General features: G+C 34.3%; 1 protein-coding gene across 1 annotated transcript in view; it reads right to left on the reverse strand.

Annotated features, from left to right (window-relative positions):
- The window catches only part of LOC149425192 (uncharacterized), a 30,285-nt gene extending 9,963 nt beyond the window's left edge, over nt 1-20,322 (reverse strand). The window contains exons 1-13 of the mRNA XM_089651005.1: nt 20,222-20,322; nt 15,924-16,067; nt 14,532-14,795; nt 12,757-12,934; nt 11,966-12,076; nt 6,093-6,317; nt 5,097-5,224; nt 4,850-5,005; nt 3,760-3,938; nt 3,334-3,479; nt 1,739-1,875; nt 1,302-1,443; nt 204-351 (exon numbers count right to left, since the gene is read on the reverse strand). Coding sequence (XP_089507131.1) covers nt 204-351; nt 1,302-1,443; nt 1,739-1,875; nt 3,334-3,479; nt 3,760-3,938; nt 4,850-5,005; nt 5,097-5,224; nt 6,093-6,317; nt 11,966-12,076; nt 12,757-12,934; nt 14,532-14,795; nt 15,924-16,047 — 1,938 coding nt within the window. The 5' untranslated portion in view covers nt 16,048-16,067; nt 20,222-20,322. The remainder of the gene's footprint in view (nt 1-203; nt 352-1,301; nt 1,444-1,738; nt 1,876-3,333; nt 3,480-3,759; nt 3,939-4,849; nt 5,006-5,096; nt 5,225-6,092; nt 6,318-11,965; nt 12,077-12,756; nt 12,935-14,531; nt 14,796-15,923; nt 16,068-20,221) is intronic.
- Between the last annotated feature and the right edge of the window lie 336 nt (nt 20,323-20,658).

Consider the following 20,658-nt stretch of genomic DNA (forward strand, 5'->3'; position numbering starts at 1 on the left):
GTACCTACACATGTATTTTATAAATTTTCCAAAACTGTTATTTTTTGTATTAAAATCTTTGTAGACATTACAAATCTAGCTTATTTAATTGGCATTGCCATTAACATTGGCATAACAATAAAAAAAAAAAACAAAAAAATTTAATTTAAAATTATTTTAATAAGGTGTTCTTCGAACTGAAAAAAATTGATTCAAAATATTACCTCTCCCAGTCCATGGTTGGAAGTAATGAAGATGTGAGCAGGGTTGCCAGTGGTAGGGTGTCGAGTGAACATAACTCCAGCTGCTTTGGCATCCACCATAACTTGAACAACAACCCCCATACCACACTGCACTTGTTGGCCGTGTTGCCTGAATCATAGAAAAACAATTATTCCAATAACGCAAAACAATCCCCATTCCAATACTTTATGCCGGGAAGTTTACTTTACGCAAACGTTACACTGTCAAACAAAACTATTTAAAATTTCCCAACGAAGTAGATGACGCAAATAAGAAAACTATTAACTAAGGACGCCACTTTTAAAAAAAGTTACTTAAGTACAAAAATTATTATTTGAATGATATAGATCTGAGATTCTCAAACTTTTTTGCCTCGTTGAACACTTTAAATTATGGAAATATTTTTTTTCCCTGCCCTGCCTGCCAAATACTGAATGTCAAATGTAATTATCCTTTTTTTATTTTTTGTAAGTAAATTCACCTCCCTTGCCTGCCCAACAACCGGGTGGCGATATAGTTCCCCTCTGTCTTTACACAGTGCAGACAGGAGCGCCCTTATGAGGTGTCACAAAAAAAGTCCATAAATCATGATATAAAACAGGAATTCCATTCTGAAGCTAGCTGATTTTTTCAAGTTCTGTTATCAAGCAACTAGCCTATAATTATATAATAACAGAACTTGAATAGGACTTCACAAAACCCAAAAATGAGCCTTTAAAATTGATGAATTGTTCAAATTCTGTAAAACATCCCATCCTTATAATAACAATACATAGTATTATTCTTATTACTGTTATTTGCTTTGATATTATTATCGGTTGATAATTATTATTTTTAGATTGACTGAAATTTTGGGAGTGTGTTGCTCCTAGTTGCCACTGTGTGTTGAGCTAGTTGCCGCTGTTAACGACTATTTTTTATTAATTTTTTAGTATAACTTTCGTTCTCGCTAAGGAAAGGTGTTTTCAAAATCAATTGATGGGGGTAAAATTGTGGTTTTAAACAATGTATTTGTGTTTATTTTCAGGAAAGACTTATATTTCTATCCATTTATGTACTTCATATTATGTTAAAATTACCTGCGATACTCCACACTTTGAAATGTGAAAAGCGATGACCAACACTCTTGTATTCCTTTGAGAACATCTTCGACAGATTTGCATCCCAAAATTGTAGCATTTTGACCAGCTGCAGAAAGTTCTTCAGAATCCTCGCCAATACCTGATTTGGAAAGGAAAAAAAAGAATTCAGAATTGTAAGTCACAAAAACAGCAAAATAATCCATGTGAGAGAACACTGAGAATAATGCAACCCCAGAGACAGACTAAGAAAAAGTTGACCTGACTGCCTGGAAGAGGATTGGAACATGGTAAGAAGGCCCGAGGACTGGAATTAAACTATGGGCCATAGCCACTTGAGGAGATCAAATAAGAACCTGGAGTTCAGCCCTGTGATGATGAATATTATTTTAATTAAATCATACTATACAGTTTTAATGAGAGATAAATTATTTTACCTGAAGAACGAATGGCAAAGTAAAGATCTTTAGGTGCTAAATCATCATTTTCAGATTCACACAAGTTTTCAAATGAAGATACAACATGTTCTTTCACTATGTTGCAAACTGCAGTAGATTCAATTAATTTTGTAGCCCTGAAAAATAAAACCATTATATTGCGTTCAGCCACATAGTTCCTGAGAATACGGCTATCAAAGTTCGAACCCAAGTATGAAATCGTAGAATCTGCAATTTTTCCACTAATAATACTTTATGCAGATATTAGAATCAGCCCGTAGAATCTGTAATTTTTCCACAAGTGCTACTTTATGCAGATTTTGATATTAATTCCACTTCAAACCATCATTCTTAGTACGAATCTAAAATTTTATTATGTTTGACCACATAATTCTTGAGAACACGGCTATTAAAGTTCGAACCCAAGTCTGAAATGTACGCCCGTAGAATCTGCAATTTTTCCACAAATGCTAATTTATGCAGATTTTGATATTGATTCCACTTCAAACCATCATTCTTAGTATGTATCTAAAATTTTATTACATTGTAATGTACGCCCGTAGAATCTGCAATTTTTCCACAAATGCTACTTTATGCAGATTTTGATATTGATTTCACTTCAAACCATCATTCTTAGTACGTATCTAAAATTTTATTACATTGTAATGGACGCCCGTAGAATCTACAATTTTTCCACAAATGCTACTTTATGCAGATTTTGATATTGATTGCACTTCAAACCATCATTCTTAGTACGTATCTAAAATTTTATTATGTTTGGCGACATAATTCATGAGAACACGGCTATTAAAGTTCGAACCCAAGTCTGAAATGTACGCCCGTAGAATCTGCAATTTTTCCACAAGTGCTACTTTATGCAGATTTTGATATTGATTCCACTTCAAACCATCATTCTTAGTACGAATCTAAAATTTTATTATGTTTGACCACATAATTCTTGAGAACACGGCTATTAAAGTTCGAACCCAAGTCTGAAATGTACGCCCGTAGAATCTGCAATTTTTCCACAAGTGCTACTTTATGCAGATTTTGATATTGATTCCACTTCAAACCATCATTCTTAGTACGAATCTAAAATTTTATTATGTTTGACCACATAATTCTTGAGAACACGGCTATTAAAGTTCGAACCCAAGTCTGAAATGTACGCCCGTAGAATCTGCAATTTTTCCACAAATGCTACTTTATGCAGATTTTGATATTGATTCCACTTCAAACCATCATTCTTAGTATGTATCTAAAATTTTATTACATTGTAATGTACGCCCGTAGAATCTGCAATTTTTCCACAAATGCTACTTTATGCAGATTTTGATATTGATTTCACTTCAAACCATCATTCTTAGTACGTATCTAAAATTTTATTACATTGTAATGGACGCTCGTAGAATCTACAATTTTTCCACAAATGCTACTTTATGCAGATTTTGATATTGATTTCACTTCAAACCATCATTCTTAGTACGTATCTAAAATTTTATTACATTCTGATATAAAAGGCAAAGATGTTAACTCTATGCTTAAATGTAGGTATTCGGTAAAATTACGTTGTGCATAAGTAGCAAGTTAAATACCTCTCACAAGCGCCTTTAAGGTTTGATTCACTGTAATTGGAGCCAACATCGGTAATGGCTTGCACCGCTTGCTGTAATTCCGGGTAATGGGTCAACTGGCATTCAAGAGCCCGTGTTGTTAAACAGAAGCCATTTGGTACCTCGTACTGCAATAAAAATCGTGCCAATATGTATTATGAAACTGATATCCACGTAACAAATCATTTCAGTTTACTTCTCAAGATAAAATTTGCATTTAAGTGGTGTTGTAATGGTATAACACCACCAAATAAAAACAAATTGCGTGGCTTAGGTTAGTAAGGAATGAACTTATCTATTCCTTGGTAGTCATCAGCCTTGATAGTCATCCTATAATAGGAGAGGACACCAGAGAAACCAGGTATTGAGTACACAAACCTACTGTTTAGTTGATTTTATGTTTTTTACCTGATCAGTGTTGACTGAAGCCAGCAGTGCCAAAGAGGCCCCCTTGCCCCCTACGGCATCAGGGCAGGTGGCCACTCTTTCCTTGAAAGTTGCGCACAAGGGGACCTTGGCATCCAAGTCATCCAAACTCAACCATTGCAATTGCTTTATATTGATGTGTTCCTCTAATGGCATTTCCCCTGTCAAAATAAATTCTGTTTTACTGTGTTTTCTCTTTCATGGTATGGAAATGCTGGGAATGAAGGTTTTATTCAGAATAATTCTCGAACAATTTATCGCTACAGGTGGCATGGGTGTCGGGAGGGGGCAGGGGGGAAGCAGCTGCCACTCCTTGAAAATATGGTGAGAAAAAAATAAGGAAATAAAATGTTTACAACTGGCGCCACAACTACAAATCTATCATTTTTTCTAATAAATGTGACATGTTTAGTGCCAGATACAGACATAACGCGTCGACTCGATCAGGGGAGGACATCCGCCTAAGCCCAGGATTCCCCAGCCTAGGGCCTTGAACCCCTCTAATAAAATTATAGAATGAAATTGTGATAGAAATGGTTTGTGTTATGCTTCAGGTTTATTTCAAACTTAGTATGCCAATGCGGCAATGCCTGGCTAAGACGGTCTTGTTAAAAACCCCCAAGCAACGCTGGGTACACGTCAGCTTGTATGTAAATATTTCTAGTTTATTCTGACTGCTTCTTTGTTCCTTCCCTGTAAGCTCTATAAAAAAAATAGAACTACACCCCCTCCCCTTAGCTTTACTTCTTTGTTTCATTTTTTGTTCCAATTTCATTATAATTTAAAATATTAAAATTCAGTAAATTTTTTTTTGAAATTCAATTAAATTTCTTCCACCTCGGTACAGGTTCATACAAAAAAATGTATTTGTATGTAATTATCTATTACAAATTGTTTGATAAAGACTGGATTTTAGAGTGTTGTTTGTTAATGAAACTTTACACCTTTTTAAATTAGTCACATGTTTATATAATATACATAATTTTTTTAAGGTGTTCAGTTACACCTTAAAAAAATTTACTTACCTACAACAAAATATTATTATTAGTAAATTGTTTTAAGGTATTCTTACCTCTATACGGATACCAGAGCTGTAAAAACCCAGACCCTTGATTTCCATTTATACCAGCTTGAAATGGTACCAAAACTATTTTCCATGTCCTGCTTTTGTAGGTTTGTTTTAGTTCTTTATTTAGGCTTATGTAAAGGACATAATTCCTGGATTTAGCTGGAATAGTGTTAAAAAATAGGTTTTGGATTAATGTTTTCATAAATAAAAAAATAACGAGCTAAAATTATTTATGAAAGGGGTTAATTACTTGATAACTTTATGGTGAATGATTTAGGTAAATCTGAGTCGTGTTCTCCAATGGTTGACATATTTAAATCAAATGATTCAAAAGCCTGTACGTCTCCATTTGGTAATCTGACATGTCCAAACTTAAATCTGAAATGTGAAGAATTGTAGTATTATTAATGATAATATGTGCCCCGGAGACCATCAATATAAAAAGTCAATTTACGTCATTGATGCGATATAACATTGTTAATTTATTGATCTATTAGAGAGTCAATTGAAGAAATTGAAGCAATTGAAGCTATTGACAATTGATTGAGCGAATACATGTGTATTTGATTGAGCGCATAAATTCCATTGACGCAGCGGAATAATCGTTTCGCAGTGCGGTTGACACTCGTTTGTTCAATTGCCCTATCTATCGAGCCCATCGACTAATTACATGAATGATCGAGCTCTTTGGAATTCAGTTTCATAGCGGATTCAGATTGGTTTCAATTATAATAGCATCATATCGCGATTGTTCAGAGTTACGGAAAGTGAAATCAAAAAATTACCACTGTATTCATTCACTTTAGGTAGGAGGGTACCTCGTGTACCTACTGTTTACACAAAACGTCAACAAAGCAATTGGGGCGAAAAAATATTGACAGATTGATTGAAGATCCGTCAATCACACTTCAACGCACATTGTCAATGACGGAAGCACATTAAAAATTGACATTGATCGTCTCCAGACCCCTTAATCTCTCAAAGATAGTTCAAGGAACAAAATAAACAATAGCTAAATTTATGAAATAATGTGATATGCAATATACAACCCTCCCGACATACAAAATTTGAATTCAATTCCTAAAAATGTTCACAGGAATTTTTTTGTCTGTGATTCGTTGACTGGTTCAGATACGATGTGACCAGTAAAATGGAGTGCCCTTATCTAATTGAAATGATATTCGTATTACGCAAGTTTAAGACTCTCTCATTCCTAGCGTTAGGAAACAAATAAGTTTTGACTAACTGTGTCAGGCCATTGGTAAACGACTCTGCTCCGATTTGATAAATGGTTCCCTCGGAAGCTGCCCCCACGATGGTCAGTGATCTCCGCAGATTTCCCAGTACAGGCTGCCACACCCTCTGTCTTAGACCATACATTGAGGTGGTCACCGTGTCTTCCTTCTCTCCCATTATGATGGTTCCACACATACTGCCATACTGGTCATAACCTCGCTTTTCAGACTGCGTTCTAGAAAATCATATGGAAATTAATGAAAAAACGTAATACCTATTAATAAAGTATACTAGAAAAATAAATTAAAAATCACAAATTATGTTATCTTACTAAAAAAAATTGATAAAATTTTGGCGGAGAAAATCTGTATACATGTCCAACTAAAACCTCGTGAATGGTTGGTTCTGGCGCCATGAATTTTAAACAGCTCTTCTGTCTTGAATTTCAGGGTAAAAGAAACTATTTTCAGCATAATTTTCGCCATGAACTACGGAGCTTCGAAATTTCCATTAACACATCCACAGACGGTGTTCTTTTAGATAAATATGTGATATGCCGCAACATACACATTATACAATGAATAAGAACGTCTTTTAGTCAAGGATGCGACAGGGGAGTCAATTTTTTTTAGTATTAGTGTTCAACTTGTCTATTTGTGTCACAATTCAAACACTTCTACACAATATGTAACAGCATCATCGACCAATGTATCGAATCAATATATTCCAACGTTGTCCGTCAATGGTAAATATTTACCTAAGTGCCGCACTTATACACACATTTTATGTAAATTACACATCGTTTCAACATAATTGTTCCAAGAAACAACTAATTATGTTTGGAAAGATGGTAAAAGATGCAATCAAATTCTATTTTAATCCAATGAAATTTCAAAATTTCCCTTATAAAACGACCCGTTTGCCGCCATTGAATATGGAATGTTGGAGTCATTTATGAAAGTTTCCATTCAATCTAATTATGCATAACAAACTAATAACCTATTTTGCGCATGTAAATAGTTGTTTCTTGTAGTTAGGTAAATAATTACCAAAATAAATTTTATAAAATACCTACTAAATCGTGTTTTCCATATTTCTCAAGGGTTTATCAAAAAAAAATAAGATTACAAGAACATTTTAATTCTAATGAGAGATATTTTGATAATACATTTTCTGGCTCGTGAAAATGTTATTTTAATGCATTGAGTTACGTATTTTATTATTATTTATTTCACCTTAACGAAATTTCGCGCAAAGCTGATTATTAAATTACTTGCTATAATTTATTGACATTCAGTAAAACTAATATTTTCACAATGATTCCCTTTATTTCACAGAATAAAGAAATTATAGAGTGCAGGTAAGTACCACTGACGTAAGAACGATATTTACTCTGTGGTAGGTACATACCTTCAACATACCACATGGTAGATATGGGTTCTTATGTAATTTCATTGTTCTGGTACAATGCATTAAAATGTTTAACTGTTTTAATTTTCTTGTGTAGTGTATTGTGTCACACAATACACTATTTAAAATTCATATTCAAACAATTATTCACATACATACGGGGTAAATCCGAATATAGGGAAGACCTAATATTCATATGTCTATGGGGAAGACCGAAAAATGCGATTTTGCGGCACCCTGGTAACATTATAATATGCACCAATTACCTCTAAACAGGGGCAACTTTATTGTGCCTCGCTCCTCCTTCAGCCGGCTGAAGCCGGCTAGAAGCGGCCAAAGTGTTAGGTTTTGTGGTGCGTTTTTTAAACAATTCTAATTTCTCGTGAAATTGTGAGATATCCGATCTTACCCCATCGTTAATATCTACAGATCCAGGCAAGCCATCGAATAGATTTCAAATTCTTTGTTTAGATACTTTATTTAACTTTAAAGTAGTTTAGGAACTCCAGACTCCAGTGCCTAATCTGACTCGGTTTCGGCTGTAGGTTTCATTTCGATTTTAAAGTAGTTTAGGAACTCATATGTTATAATATTATATAATACAACACCAAACAATTAACGATGTTCGCATATTGTATTGCGTGTTTGTATTCACTTTCCTTTTTAAAATGGCTCTTAAATATCTCGATTTCGCGCGTATAGTGACAGGACAGGGGGTTGTGTGGTGCGTTTTGTAAAAATTAAAATTTCTCGTGAAATTGTGAGATATCCGATCTTACCCCATCGTAAATATACAGATCCAGGCAAGCCATCGGTTTCGACTGTAGGTTTATTTTCGATTTTAAAGTAGTTTAGGAACACCAGACTCCGGTGCCTAATCTGACTCGGTTTCGGCTGTAGCTTTCTTTTCGATTTTAAAGTAGTTTAGGAACTCCAGACTCCGGTTTCCTAATCTGGCTCGGTTTCGGCTGTAGCTTTCTTTTCGATTTTAAAGTAGTTTAGGAACTCCAGACTCCGGTTTCCTAATCTGACTCGGTTTCGGCTGTAGCTTTCTTTTGGATTTTCCCCCTTGACAAATTTCCGGGGGGAGATCGGAATATGACACTTTCGATCTTACGCCGTTTCCATTCAAAACGCCATATATATTCCCAAACTTTCACAGGTACGAACGGGTGAATTTGCGGTGGTGGTGGTGCTAGTAGGTACAGGAAAGGTTACTCTGCGCCGGGCGGACACCGCTATTCCCATATGCAGAGATGTTCTTTATTTCAAATAAATCCATTTCAAATGGAAATGCAAAATGCAAAATGGGTATTTTGCATTTTGCATTTTAAATGCTTTTCTAAAAACCATTTTGCATTTTGCATTTTAAATGCTTTTCTCAATGCATTTTCCATTTTAAATGCTTTTTTGCAACATTCTTCCTACTATCTCCACTCATCTTTTTTTCATAAGCGCCAAATATCAGTCGGTCCTCAACCTCGCTATGAGAGATAATTTACATTTGTCAATTGAGTGATACCATTACAAAAAATACTGATTCAAATACTGAACATGGCCAGGACGCTGTAATATTAAATGTTAGATAGCAGTTTCTATGTTTTTACGTTGGCAACATTAGTCCCGCGCAAATTTTTTGTGGTTTCATAATCTGTAGTCGTGGTGTTTTTGGATTTACCATCATGTAATATGTTTGTTCTACATTGATGTCCATTATTAACCCTCGGTCGGGCGCAGCCGGCCTCAGAGGCCAACAAAAGACATTTTTTCCCTCTCCAATTCTCAAAGGCGGCCCCCCGCCCTTCCCTCATTTTACTCGCCTAACTTTAGGAACCTTACACGGCGCCCGTCTTCAGTCAGTCGTCGGTCTTTACGCAGCTCACTTACACCTTACACTCAGCTTCACAGGCCGCCTGCGCCCGATTGCATCACAATTTTGAAGGTGACCTTTTTCAGGATATTTTTATTTGCAGTTGTTCATTATACTCAATTATGCCTGTTCTGTATGAAGTTTATCAGTATCTTGAGAAATAAGTTCTGTATTGGACCCTGGCCTTTCAGGCAGAGTGCGCCCGATTGAATTATAATTTCAGTTTTAGGCATTTTATATACATATGTTTCTGCAGAAATGGCTAGAAAAGATGATCTCTCTCAACGCAATGATGCTGATGATATGGTGACGTTTCTTCTCGATGATGATGCTTCTGAAGATCCAGCTTTGGTTGAAGATTTAGGCGACGAGAGCGACATCGGACAACTAGCTCGGCGAAGCGGGCGAAGTCTGAATACAAGTGGAATGCCCATTCAGTTGCAAACTCGCTTCCAATAAAACACATCCCCTACAACACCTCAAAAAAGGCAAAAGTGTGGAATATACGTGTTTGAATCAGGATTTAGGAGGATGACGAATTACGAATGTTTAGGTTGTCATCAACCGATCTGTTTACTCCACGTAAACGCGCTGTGCCAAACCTGTTTTTCGGCTGCTGATTTGGGAACCTCATCGTCCATATCTTGCTACGGCTGCAGTCAGTAGAGACTACCACCTACCTTACCTTTAAATTTTTATTACTTTAAAACTTTTATTACTTTTATGGAGCTCGGTTTGACCAATTATTTTGAACACTGTTTTTGGAAAATTGTTTATTTTAGTTTATGGATGGTAATGTTTAATAAACTGGTTATTTTGTGTTATATTTGGTTTAATTCCTTTCTATAGATCCTAGTCAAGACTAGCCGACAAGTATTTTGTATTAGAATTAATATAGTGGAAGGTGGGGGCTAAAAATATATTGGTGGCCTCTCAGGCCGGGTGCGCCCGATTTCGGTTCGCCCATAGGTGTGCCTGACGGAGGGTTAAATGACAAATTTGTTTAAAAATTCTATAATTATTTTAATTGTTTGACCTGAGAAACCATTTTGCATTTTCAATGCATTTTGAAAATAGGTATTTTGCATTTTGCATTTGAAATGCTTTTCTAAAAACCATTTTGCATTTTGCATTTTCAAATGGAAAAATTTTGACCCATTTCCATTTTGCATTTCAAATGGTTTTGGGTACCCATTTTGCACATCTCTGCCCATATGTATTGTTATAATATTATATATTACAACACCAAACAATTTACAACGTTCGCATATTGTATTGTGTGTTTGTATTCTCCTTCCTTTTTAAAATGGCTATAAATATCTCAGTTTCGCGCGTAAAGTGACAGGACTTGAATTCTCTTTGCCGAAATTCGCGTGATTAATTACGCGACCTAAAATTTTTTATAGTAAGTAATGTACAGTAAATAAATCAACAGAAAAGACAGGCGGTAAAATAACAAGTCCGAAACGAACAATTGCAATGCCGAACACCTACATGATGACATATTTGGGTGCGTATAAACAGGAAAGCTTTCTACTATGTGAGAATTTTATAAAAATATTCTTCAAACCTTATTTCCAAAACACTGACGAACACTACGTCGATCTTACCCCACAAGGGGTAGATCGTTTTACTAAAATTTAAAATGAAATACCTGTTTTTGTTGTGCAGATAAACAATTAAAGTATTACAGGCTAATTTGGCAAAAGGAGTAAGAAATAAGTAAGTACTTTTTGAATGAATTCCGGTTTTGCCCCACAAATTTTCGACGTTACCATATAGAAAAATAATTTACAGGAAGTTTTTTTTGGCAGTTTTTTGGTATTTTAGCAGTGTATAACTCGATTATTAAAAAAAAATACTAGCATAATTAAAAGCTAAATACAGCAAAATAAAATTAAACCCTTTATGGGGACACCGTAGATTCTTCAATTAAAAAAACCCAAAGTGGACAAATGTTTCTTTCCCTAACCCCCAACGTACCTTACATGAATATTATAGGTACGTAGTTGAAGTTATTTTTTAGCTGAGATATAATAACAATTGAACCATTTGCACGCGTTTACTTCTGGTTAAAAAAACATTGCATATAAATTTTTCTCTTGATAAAAAAATTGCCTTGAAATGTTTTTTTCTTCTTAAATTGATTGAGTGGCGTTAATTATTAATACTAATAATGTTTATTTCAATTTCAAATTTAATGTTAATTAATATGAATACGAGTACATATAAATGTACAGGTATTATAATATAGGGTGTAAAATGCGTATTATAAAATAATACATTTGTGTAATAATACACATATGCAAGAAGTGATACAAGTAATAAGAAGTGCCAAAATTTTATTAACTTTTTTAATATATTGGCTGAGAAAGAAATGTACCTATATTTGAATGCATCTTTAAAATGAATCCGTCTTCATTAACAGATTTTTAGGCGTCGCGCGTCGCATCGGTTCAATATTGGTAGTTCAGCCGGTCTTAGCCCGGCTTAGTTTTTAGTTTTGTGCCGTGGTAATAAGTCAAATAATTCGCTATTCCGACCATATGCGCCGCGTAACATTTACACCGCGATTAAAAGTAAAAGAGTCTGTGTGTACTTACATCCCATCCATCCAATTGGGACCTCTCCAGGGTTCTGATGCAACGGCTTCTGCCATCAAGCTGACGCTGGAGTCATCTGGTGTTCTCTGGGGAACCGAATCTCCAATCCATCTGAGATCATCGAAATCAGTCTATTTCTAAATGTTCCATAACATGCAAGTTCGTAAAGTGTAAAATTGGTACTATTGCTAAAGCTCGGGTATTTAAACTCCAGTCACATTTCGTTGCTGTTCTTGACTAAACTTCTTATCCATAAAAACATTTTGTCAGTGGAGATTTAAACTGTCTAATTTTCTTGCTGAATCCTGTATAAGAAATGAAATAACTGGAACAATTGTTTTTCTTCCTTTTTTTCTGGCATCAGAAAATGGCACCAAACGCCGCTTGCGGTTGCTTCGTTCCTTTCGTGGCTCGGCTCGCAAATATGTAAGCAGCATAACAGTCCTCACACATCGCCATTGAGATTATTTTTCACAAAAACGGCGCATCATAAAAATACAAATCAACCTAATATTATTGATTACAGTGATCACCTATCTAGGCTTACTGGTTTGGACAAGAGAATGCCAGGGGGCTCGTTGGCTCAGGGCCAGCCCTGGCTGGAACCGTTTCGGAATGTAGGATTTTAGATCGTTTTAAAATCAATAATTATTAATGGAAATATCAAAATTAAACACTTTTTATACTGTGATCAAAATCAGAAAAATTAACTTTAAATCTCCAAAGCATTTTAAAGGTATTCATAGTTTGTGAAAATTCGTAAGTTTGTTAGATAAAAGAAAATTACTCACATAAAATTAAATCGCACATGTTGCATGTCTGCATCTGTAGATCCTGATTTGCTTTGTTTCTGAAGCATTCCATTGAAGACGATTCTCCAGCTTTGGAAGGGCCTCAGCAGTGTCAATGATAGTCCACCGGCTCTCCATGTTGAAGAAGACCCATCGAAAATCATTGTGTCATCTTGATCTAAATAATAAATGGTTAAAAACTTATCAATCAATTTATTGAGCATTTGAATATAACAAGTTTACTTAAATAAGATTATTTAAAAGAAATGGTAAGATAACAACTTTTCCCAACTTCTCCCAACAGTCTGGAGCCAGTGAGACCATAGCATCCCCAATAGGGGTATGTTGTGGGGATTAAAAAATGGATAGGGGTAAAAAGTCGATGGGAAAAAGAAAGGTTGCGAAGTACCTACCTACTTGGTTATTATACTCAGACTTGGTCCTAAATACAATCAAAGCCATTTCAAGTAACGTTTCGCTTCAAGGGGAACAGTTGCGTGGCCATTTTCAAACAAATTTTTAATTTGGATTTGAGGCCAGGTTACATTACCAAATTGAATAAATATTTTTTTAAGTATCCCGCAGCCAACTGGTGGTACCCAAAATTACTATCATCCTTATATTAGCTTAAATACTTGACAAATCATATTAGTATTTTACCTGTTTCTAAGTAGTAAGTTACCATTAATTTACTGAATAATTGGGATTTCTGTAGTTTAAAATTGCAGAAAACAGAAAATGCATGGGGTCATCCAAAGACCCACTTTGTTGCAGACGTTTAGTTTGGCATCTTGGCTTGTCAAGAGTTAATCAAAAGATGTAGCAAATATCTAGCACGGATTTGTGCTATTTTGTTTATTTCTGTTTCAAATTATAAAATACAGGCCATTAAATAAATTGATTCATTAAAGATTTCAGAAGCAATTTTGACAATTATTAATTATTACAATAAATAATTAATCAGTATGGTGTTTTGGTACGAAATCCAAATTTAATATTTGTTTGAAAAAGAGCTCGCAGCCGTTCCCCGTTAACAGCGATATTGGAATTTGGAAGTAGTCCAAAGGTAACGTAACATATAATATTTATTAAATATATATTTTTTAATATATGTGAAATAATCCACATAATTAAGCGATTTAAAATTTCATTTGCTCTGCCGGGTTTTTAAGCCGCGACCTCTTGCCGATCCTTGAAAGCCTACCGCACTGCCACCAAGGTCGACGAGTGCTCAAGTTCGGCAAAATCATTACTTTGCCATTTCCAGCATTACTTTGACATTTTTTCTAGAAATAACTAGTTTTGTTGCTGTAAGAACAAACAAACATCCAAATCATAAAAAAACTCTCCGCTTTTGTTGATTTTGAATCATGTTACCTAATCAAAAATACTAGAAAAATTGATTTGCTCTTACAATCCGTAATACTTATTATTTAGCTCACGTAAGCACATGTAGGTTGGAATTTGTTTATTTGTTTTTACGTATTGTAATTTGCAAAAAATGCGCCTTTTATCATCCAAATTCATTTTCTAACACTTCTACAGATGAAATCAGCAAAAAAAAACATTTTGTACCATAGTTGTGTGACATTTATTACGACCCTTGAAAGTAGTCCAGTACCAGTGCCTATAACAGATGTCATCGGGATTGTCATTGGGTGTTTGGCAATGTCTCCATTCCACAACGTATCTTCCCATCAGGTACCTGAGACTTCTTCCCAATATTGGCACTGAAGGTGAGAATACTGTATTGAAAATAAAATCAAATTACTCACTGGGAAGTTGTAGACGGGTCCCGCAGGGCAATGTCAGTTCCAATATAACGTCAGATACTCTGTGGGGCTTCCTTATAAATGTGATGAATAATGAATAGCCGTCTTTGTTGGTCCCAAAGATGGACAGGGAATCAGAAATGCCATGATCCAAGCTTAGGGGCTCCTCGGTAGAGTCAATCAGTTCTATTTCGTCTTCCGATCGTGATTTCTTCCATTTGTTAATTATGTAACTAGCATAGCATTTCTTTAAAGAGAAATTCCAATCTGCAAAATTTTAAGCCAATTAATTACTACTTTTATTCAACTTAGCCCCAGTTTCAACACAAGTAATTGATTAACAAGGAAGAATAGTTTCAACACAAGCAATTGAAAAACAAAGAAGAAAAAATTCGTTATATTTTAAGACAGTTTAATTGACTTTTTTAACATTATATTTTAAGACAGTTTAATTGGATTTTTTAACATTATATTTTATGATCGAAATGATGTGCAAACTGAAAATAGTTTCTGTGTTAGAGAAATCACAGACAGAAATAGCTGAGCTAATGGTAACCGGGCAACTCAGGACAGGACAGACAACACACTTAAACACACTCTTTAAAAGTGATATAGTCATGATAAGTGTTAGGTTAATTAGATTACGTTAGATAAGGTACAAAAACCTTTTTTATTATTTTTTCACTTTATATAACTTCTCACAAGAGTGTTGAATTGCCACTGTCCTGAGTAGAGCATGAAGAGCACAGTTCACGAGTTTTTACTTCGTCAATGCAATAAATACTTGTATAAATGTAATTTATACAAGTGTAACACTTATTTTTTTTATATATGGTGTATCGGCACGTACCCGACAAACTTTAACCAGCTTTTCCTTAGCATATTTGGAGTAAAAAATCTTATGTGCACTTTGCTGTCCGGTAACGTTTTTTTTTAATAAAAAATTTATTATTCATATTTTCAACACATGTCACCACTGTTTTAACCTTTGTCAAAGTTTGAAAACCCATCTGGCAATATTTTATTCGAATTCCGTTGAATAATGCACGTGTATTGTATTATTATTATTACTATTGTACTATTGTTCTATTGGCGCACTTTTACAATCACAACGAAATGGCACGGCACCATTCGTCTCATTTTTAACTATTATTATTTCGTGTGTGCGAAAGAGCGAAGACGCTTTTCGACATACTTGCTTATAATAGCTGTTGAACACGAAAAGCAATACCAATGACAATGATGTAGAGTGGAAATTTTTATTTTTTTTGTTTTTAATTGAAAAAAAAATGCTACCGGACAGCAAAGTGCCGATAACATTTTTTACTCCAAATGTGCTAAGGAATAGCTGGTTAAAGTTTGTCGGGTTAGTGCCGATACACCCTGTATTAGTACCTGGAACTGAGTAGAATCCATCCTTCTTCTTTCCTGGAGAACTCAGAGCGAGGAATACGAACGAAATTACACCCAATAATCCAGCGATTAGAAAGGGTTCCACCAAATATTCAGACATATTCATGATCTCGCTTCATGTAAACCCTAAAAATTTCATGTAAAACATTACATAATAGATAATTGTACAAATTGAAATCGTATTTAACCTTCTGAATGCCAAACTTTCTCGTCTAGCTTAGGTATGCCTGAAATTCCACTGATTATTTACATATCTCTAATATAAAAAAAGTTTGTAAATGTTTTTGAATTCGTATGTGGCGATTCTATAACTCAAGAACTACTAACTTGGCAATCCAGAAGATTAAGGAACAAAATTACAAAAAAATATATATATATTCATATTGCAGACTTAAAAATAGTAAATAAAAACCGATGGTATTAATTCCACCACTTACGAGAATAATAATATTTTAATGGTGGAATAACTTAAGGAAAACCACAGATTGTAATATTAAATCATTGAACCAGGACCGGTTCTGAGCCAAACGACGCCTGGCGCCAGTTCAATGTTGACGCCCCTTTGACAAAATCAGTAGACGCCTATTTAGGTTATCACTGTAATCAATAATATTCTGAAGATTTCTATTTTTATGTAGCGCCATTTTTATGAGAAATAATCTCAACGGAGATGTGTTTGGACTGTTAGGTGTTAGGTTTTATCGGCAACTTGGCAATTCGGCCCTGATTATTGAAGACAATATTATCGATTCTTAAACAAATATTTGAAAAATCAGAAAAAGATACGGTCTTGAACCTTTGCTCTACCAACTGAGCTAATGGAACCCTATCTCATTTGGTAATATTTGACTGTATCATACTTCAAATAAGAACTAACAGCATTATTTTCATTTCGATAGATATTCCACATCAAAAATAAAAATAGGATAAATATGTTAATCTAAGACTCTGTCTAGATTGCATTTAGTTCGAGTTAAATCTTGCCAATTAAAAATATTATTATTGTTATGTGTGTTAATGTTATGTAGTTTATATTTAGTTAGAAAGCTAAATATTTATATTTCTTTAATTATAGTAAATTATAATTAAAAAATAAAATTAAAACCTTTTGTGAAATGGTTTGGAGTCGGAAAAAAATAACATACATAGATACAGGATGGCATCGTTGCTTAGCACCATTGTATACTATTTAGGGCCCTTGAGGTGAATATTTAATGTGAATACCCCACAAGAGTCCCAACTGCTCCCAACCGTCTGGAGCCTTTAGACTATGGCATCTCCGATTATGATAAAATAAAATATGTGAAAAATATTTTCAGAATGATAATAGATTAGGTATATTAAAAAAAACTTTTATTAGTTTCTGTGAATCGAAAAATAAACAAATTGAATTCATTTCGTCGGTTTGATAAACCATTTTTTGTTAATAAGATAGAGTTATCATGATTTTTCGTATTTATTCTGTAGGTACCTATTTGCACTTATCAATTATCGTAATTTTATATTGAGCTAAGTCCACTGATAATTGTTTGTAACTTGGGATAAGGTTTTTAAGACAAAATAATTAAAGGTTAGGAATTCCTAGAAAACATCAATTATAACTGTTGCAAGTGAAAGCGAATATGTTCCGACTTATTCTTTCATTATAAAATTCTCCACAAAATACTCCCCTGAAGTTCTTTGGTTGATTGACTTCCGTGTACCAAGTAGAACGGGTATATGGTCAGAAGGTGCTATATCGATACCACGGCGATATTGATAACATTATGTGTTATTCTTGATATTTGTTACTGCAAATATTTGCACTATTATCACTGTATTATTTTATATTTGTTTTTTAATTCAATATTTTAGGGGCTGTAGGAAAGTATTTATTAATCCGGGTCTTAAAGAGGCTCGGATTATATGAAGGAGGAAAAAAAGATGAAACTATTACGTATTACCATTTTATATTATTTTTGTTTTATTATGCACCTATTATGCATGTTATATGTTAAAATGGTAAAGCCCAAATAGGTGATAATAAATAAATAAATTGCTAAATGCACAATACCATGGGTCACCCTAAGTGGTTTGTATGACTTAGCAGGGGTGTCCGGGTTTTTGGAGTGAGGTTTGTCTTGGCGGCGGATACATTTTCCCACCTACTGCATAGCGGGCCGAATCGGGAGAGATTGGTTGAGGGAAACCTTTTGACCTCTCCAGCCGGACTCTCTCGACCCATTCCTACCCACCCCTCAAACCTTTTTTCCTTCCCAGAACATCCTTTCCATAAAATGACCCTCCACATAGCATCCCCAAATATGGCCCTGAGGGATTTTTTTTTCTCAGAGCCTAATGTGGATATAATGTAAAAGAAATACTATTTGTTTTATCTCACTTCTGTGGTTTATAAGATATGAGGCACTTTATCAGTCTCTTTATAAAGTGACAATTAAAATTTTTGTTTTAAACAAACCTAGTACAGGTAATATTATCCTAAGGCAAAATGAACGTTCAAGGTTGACATTGTAATTACAATGCTTTGTACCGTGAATGGGCATGATTCTTCTACACTGATAAGGGGTTGCATACCCAATTTCTATCGATTTATAACAAGTTTCTTTGTTATGCTGGAACGTTAATTATATGAAATTCCCTCGATAGAAAAAAAAGCAGCGAAAATTATTAAATACACCCTTTTTCTGATCATTACAGACTAAATCTGTTATTTAATATGTTATAGGCATGTAAAAAAATCATAGTGTATCTTTAAATGCAACTAAAGCATTTTACGATTAATTTTGGCTCTATTTCAAACGAGTCGTGTTTTATTAAATATTTTCACCATTTGCGCTTAATTATTATAGTTTTTTTTTTTAAATATGAGCGCGCTCCCTCTAACAACCATCTTTGAGCGCTTACCACGGGGCCTTAAAATTGTCCACTCTAAAGTAAATCATATCAAAGTGTCCGCTTCAAAAATAAAATTAAATTTGACGAATTTATAAAAAATCAATAATAGGAAAGCAGGTGGTATACCCAAATCAAGGGGACAAAAAAGTTTGGGGACCTCTGGTTTAAATTCGCCTATACATTTCTCTATGACCAAAGTTATGGTATGTTTAGTTTCAAGATAAGGTATGATTTTATTGTATGGCTAATTTAATATCTCACTACAAATGTGTCAATTTGTCAAAGTAGAACGTTTGTCAAGTAGAACTATTGTCAAATTTGAACGATTGTCACATAATTATAGAAAAAACACACATTTTAATCAAAAAACTTCTTTTTATCGTGAAGAATTTTTGGGTTTATGTCGTTTTCTTCATCAGAGCAGATGTTATTACTCTTGGCCATTCAAATCTCAAATCATATTACCCAAACATTATTTTTTTGTGTATGGCAATTCACCGTAAAGAGAGTGCTTTGTGATTTATTTTTTTTATTTTTTATTATCCGATTTTGTGTCCGGTTTAAATCTTCCCCATAGGAAAGAATAAACCCTTCCACACACTTTTCCACAAATGATCATCTAGTGAATCTAGTCAATCAACATTATGCAAGTATAAGCAAAATAAACACAAAACAATACAAGAACAACATGTCAACTCACCAGAGATCAAATGGGAAAATAATTCACCGATTCCAGATATTTTCATATCAGAGGGTTCGGCTCGGTAGAACTTCTAACAGGGCCTATAAATCCTACTGATCCCTCAACATAAATATATAAAAAAATACATTTCGTTATCCTACATGTATTTAAAATGACTGATTTTTGCATTTTCATGTATAAATTTTTAGATAGATCTAATACGCCTAAATTTTTAATGAGAGAGCTAGTTATAATGCCAGTAGCCAAAATAACGAATGGTAATATTTTTATAGTCTGAGAATGCCAAATTCTTTTTATCTCATTTATAAATTATTATTATTATGGGTTGTTTTCATTAAGGTCAGCACAGACTGCACACTGTCCACTAATTATCTGATAGAACATTAGACATCCTTCCCGAAATTATAATATTTTTTTAAATTGTCATCGAAGAGAATCATTGCGAGATACACGATTAAAGAACGAATCGGTCATAAAATATCGGGGTCATGGTCGTTTCGATGCTATTTATCTCAGTTGCTCCCGCATAGTTTTGAGATTTTGTTTTTGTAATAATTATTAGTCACACCTGGTTGTTCAAATCACAAACCTCATTCTAATTAAAAACTACACAAACAATCAATATATACACTCGATAATCAACAAAATTTAACACATTTTGAAAATAAAAATTTCATCTTGCCTAAATGAGTATCGATGTTAATTTTGAAATAATGGTTTAAAAAAACGACGCAATAAAATAAAACGTCCTCGACACGAGCGTTGTGATCGCTCTCCCGTCACTGACAACTTTATCATGTACTTAACTGATTTAACTCGCGACTGGACTATGTAACTGTGTAATTACGAATTGAACACAAATACTCACGAACATCAATCAGCAATGTCAGGACTGTTCAATTTTTTAAAAGTACCTATCTACCTCATAATAGGAGCATGCCGCATTAATACGTCTGGATACGTGCATTCAGGGCCAGCCCTGAAACATCGCGGCGTCTGGCGCAAGTAAGATGTTGACGCCCCAAAAAATGTTGTCAAAACCAGTAGTCGGCTAGGTAGTAGGTAGGTCAGAGGTTCCCAAAGTGGTCTATATGGACCCCCAGGAGTCGATATCGGCTT

The sequence above is a fragment of the Hesperophylax consimilis genome, chromosome 3 (assembly GCF_061612785.1).
Source record: "Hesperophylax consimilis isolate HC1 chromosome 3, BYU_Hcon_1.0, whole genome shotgun sequence".
NCBI lineage: Eukaryota > Metazoa > Arthropoda > Insecta > Trichoptera > Limnephilidae > Hesperophylax > Hesperophylax consimilis.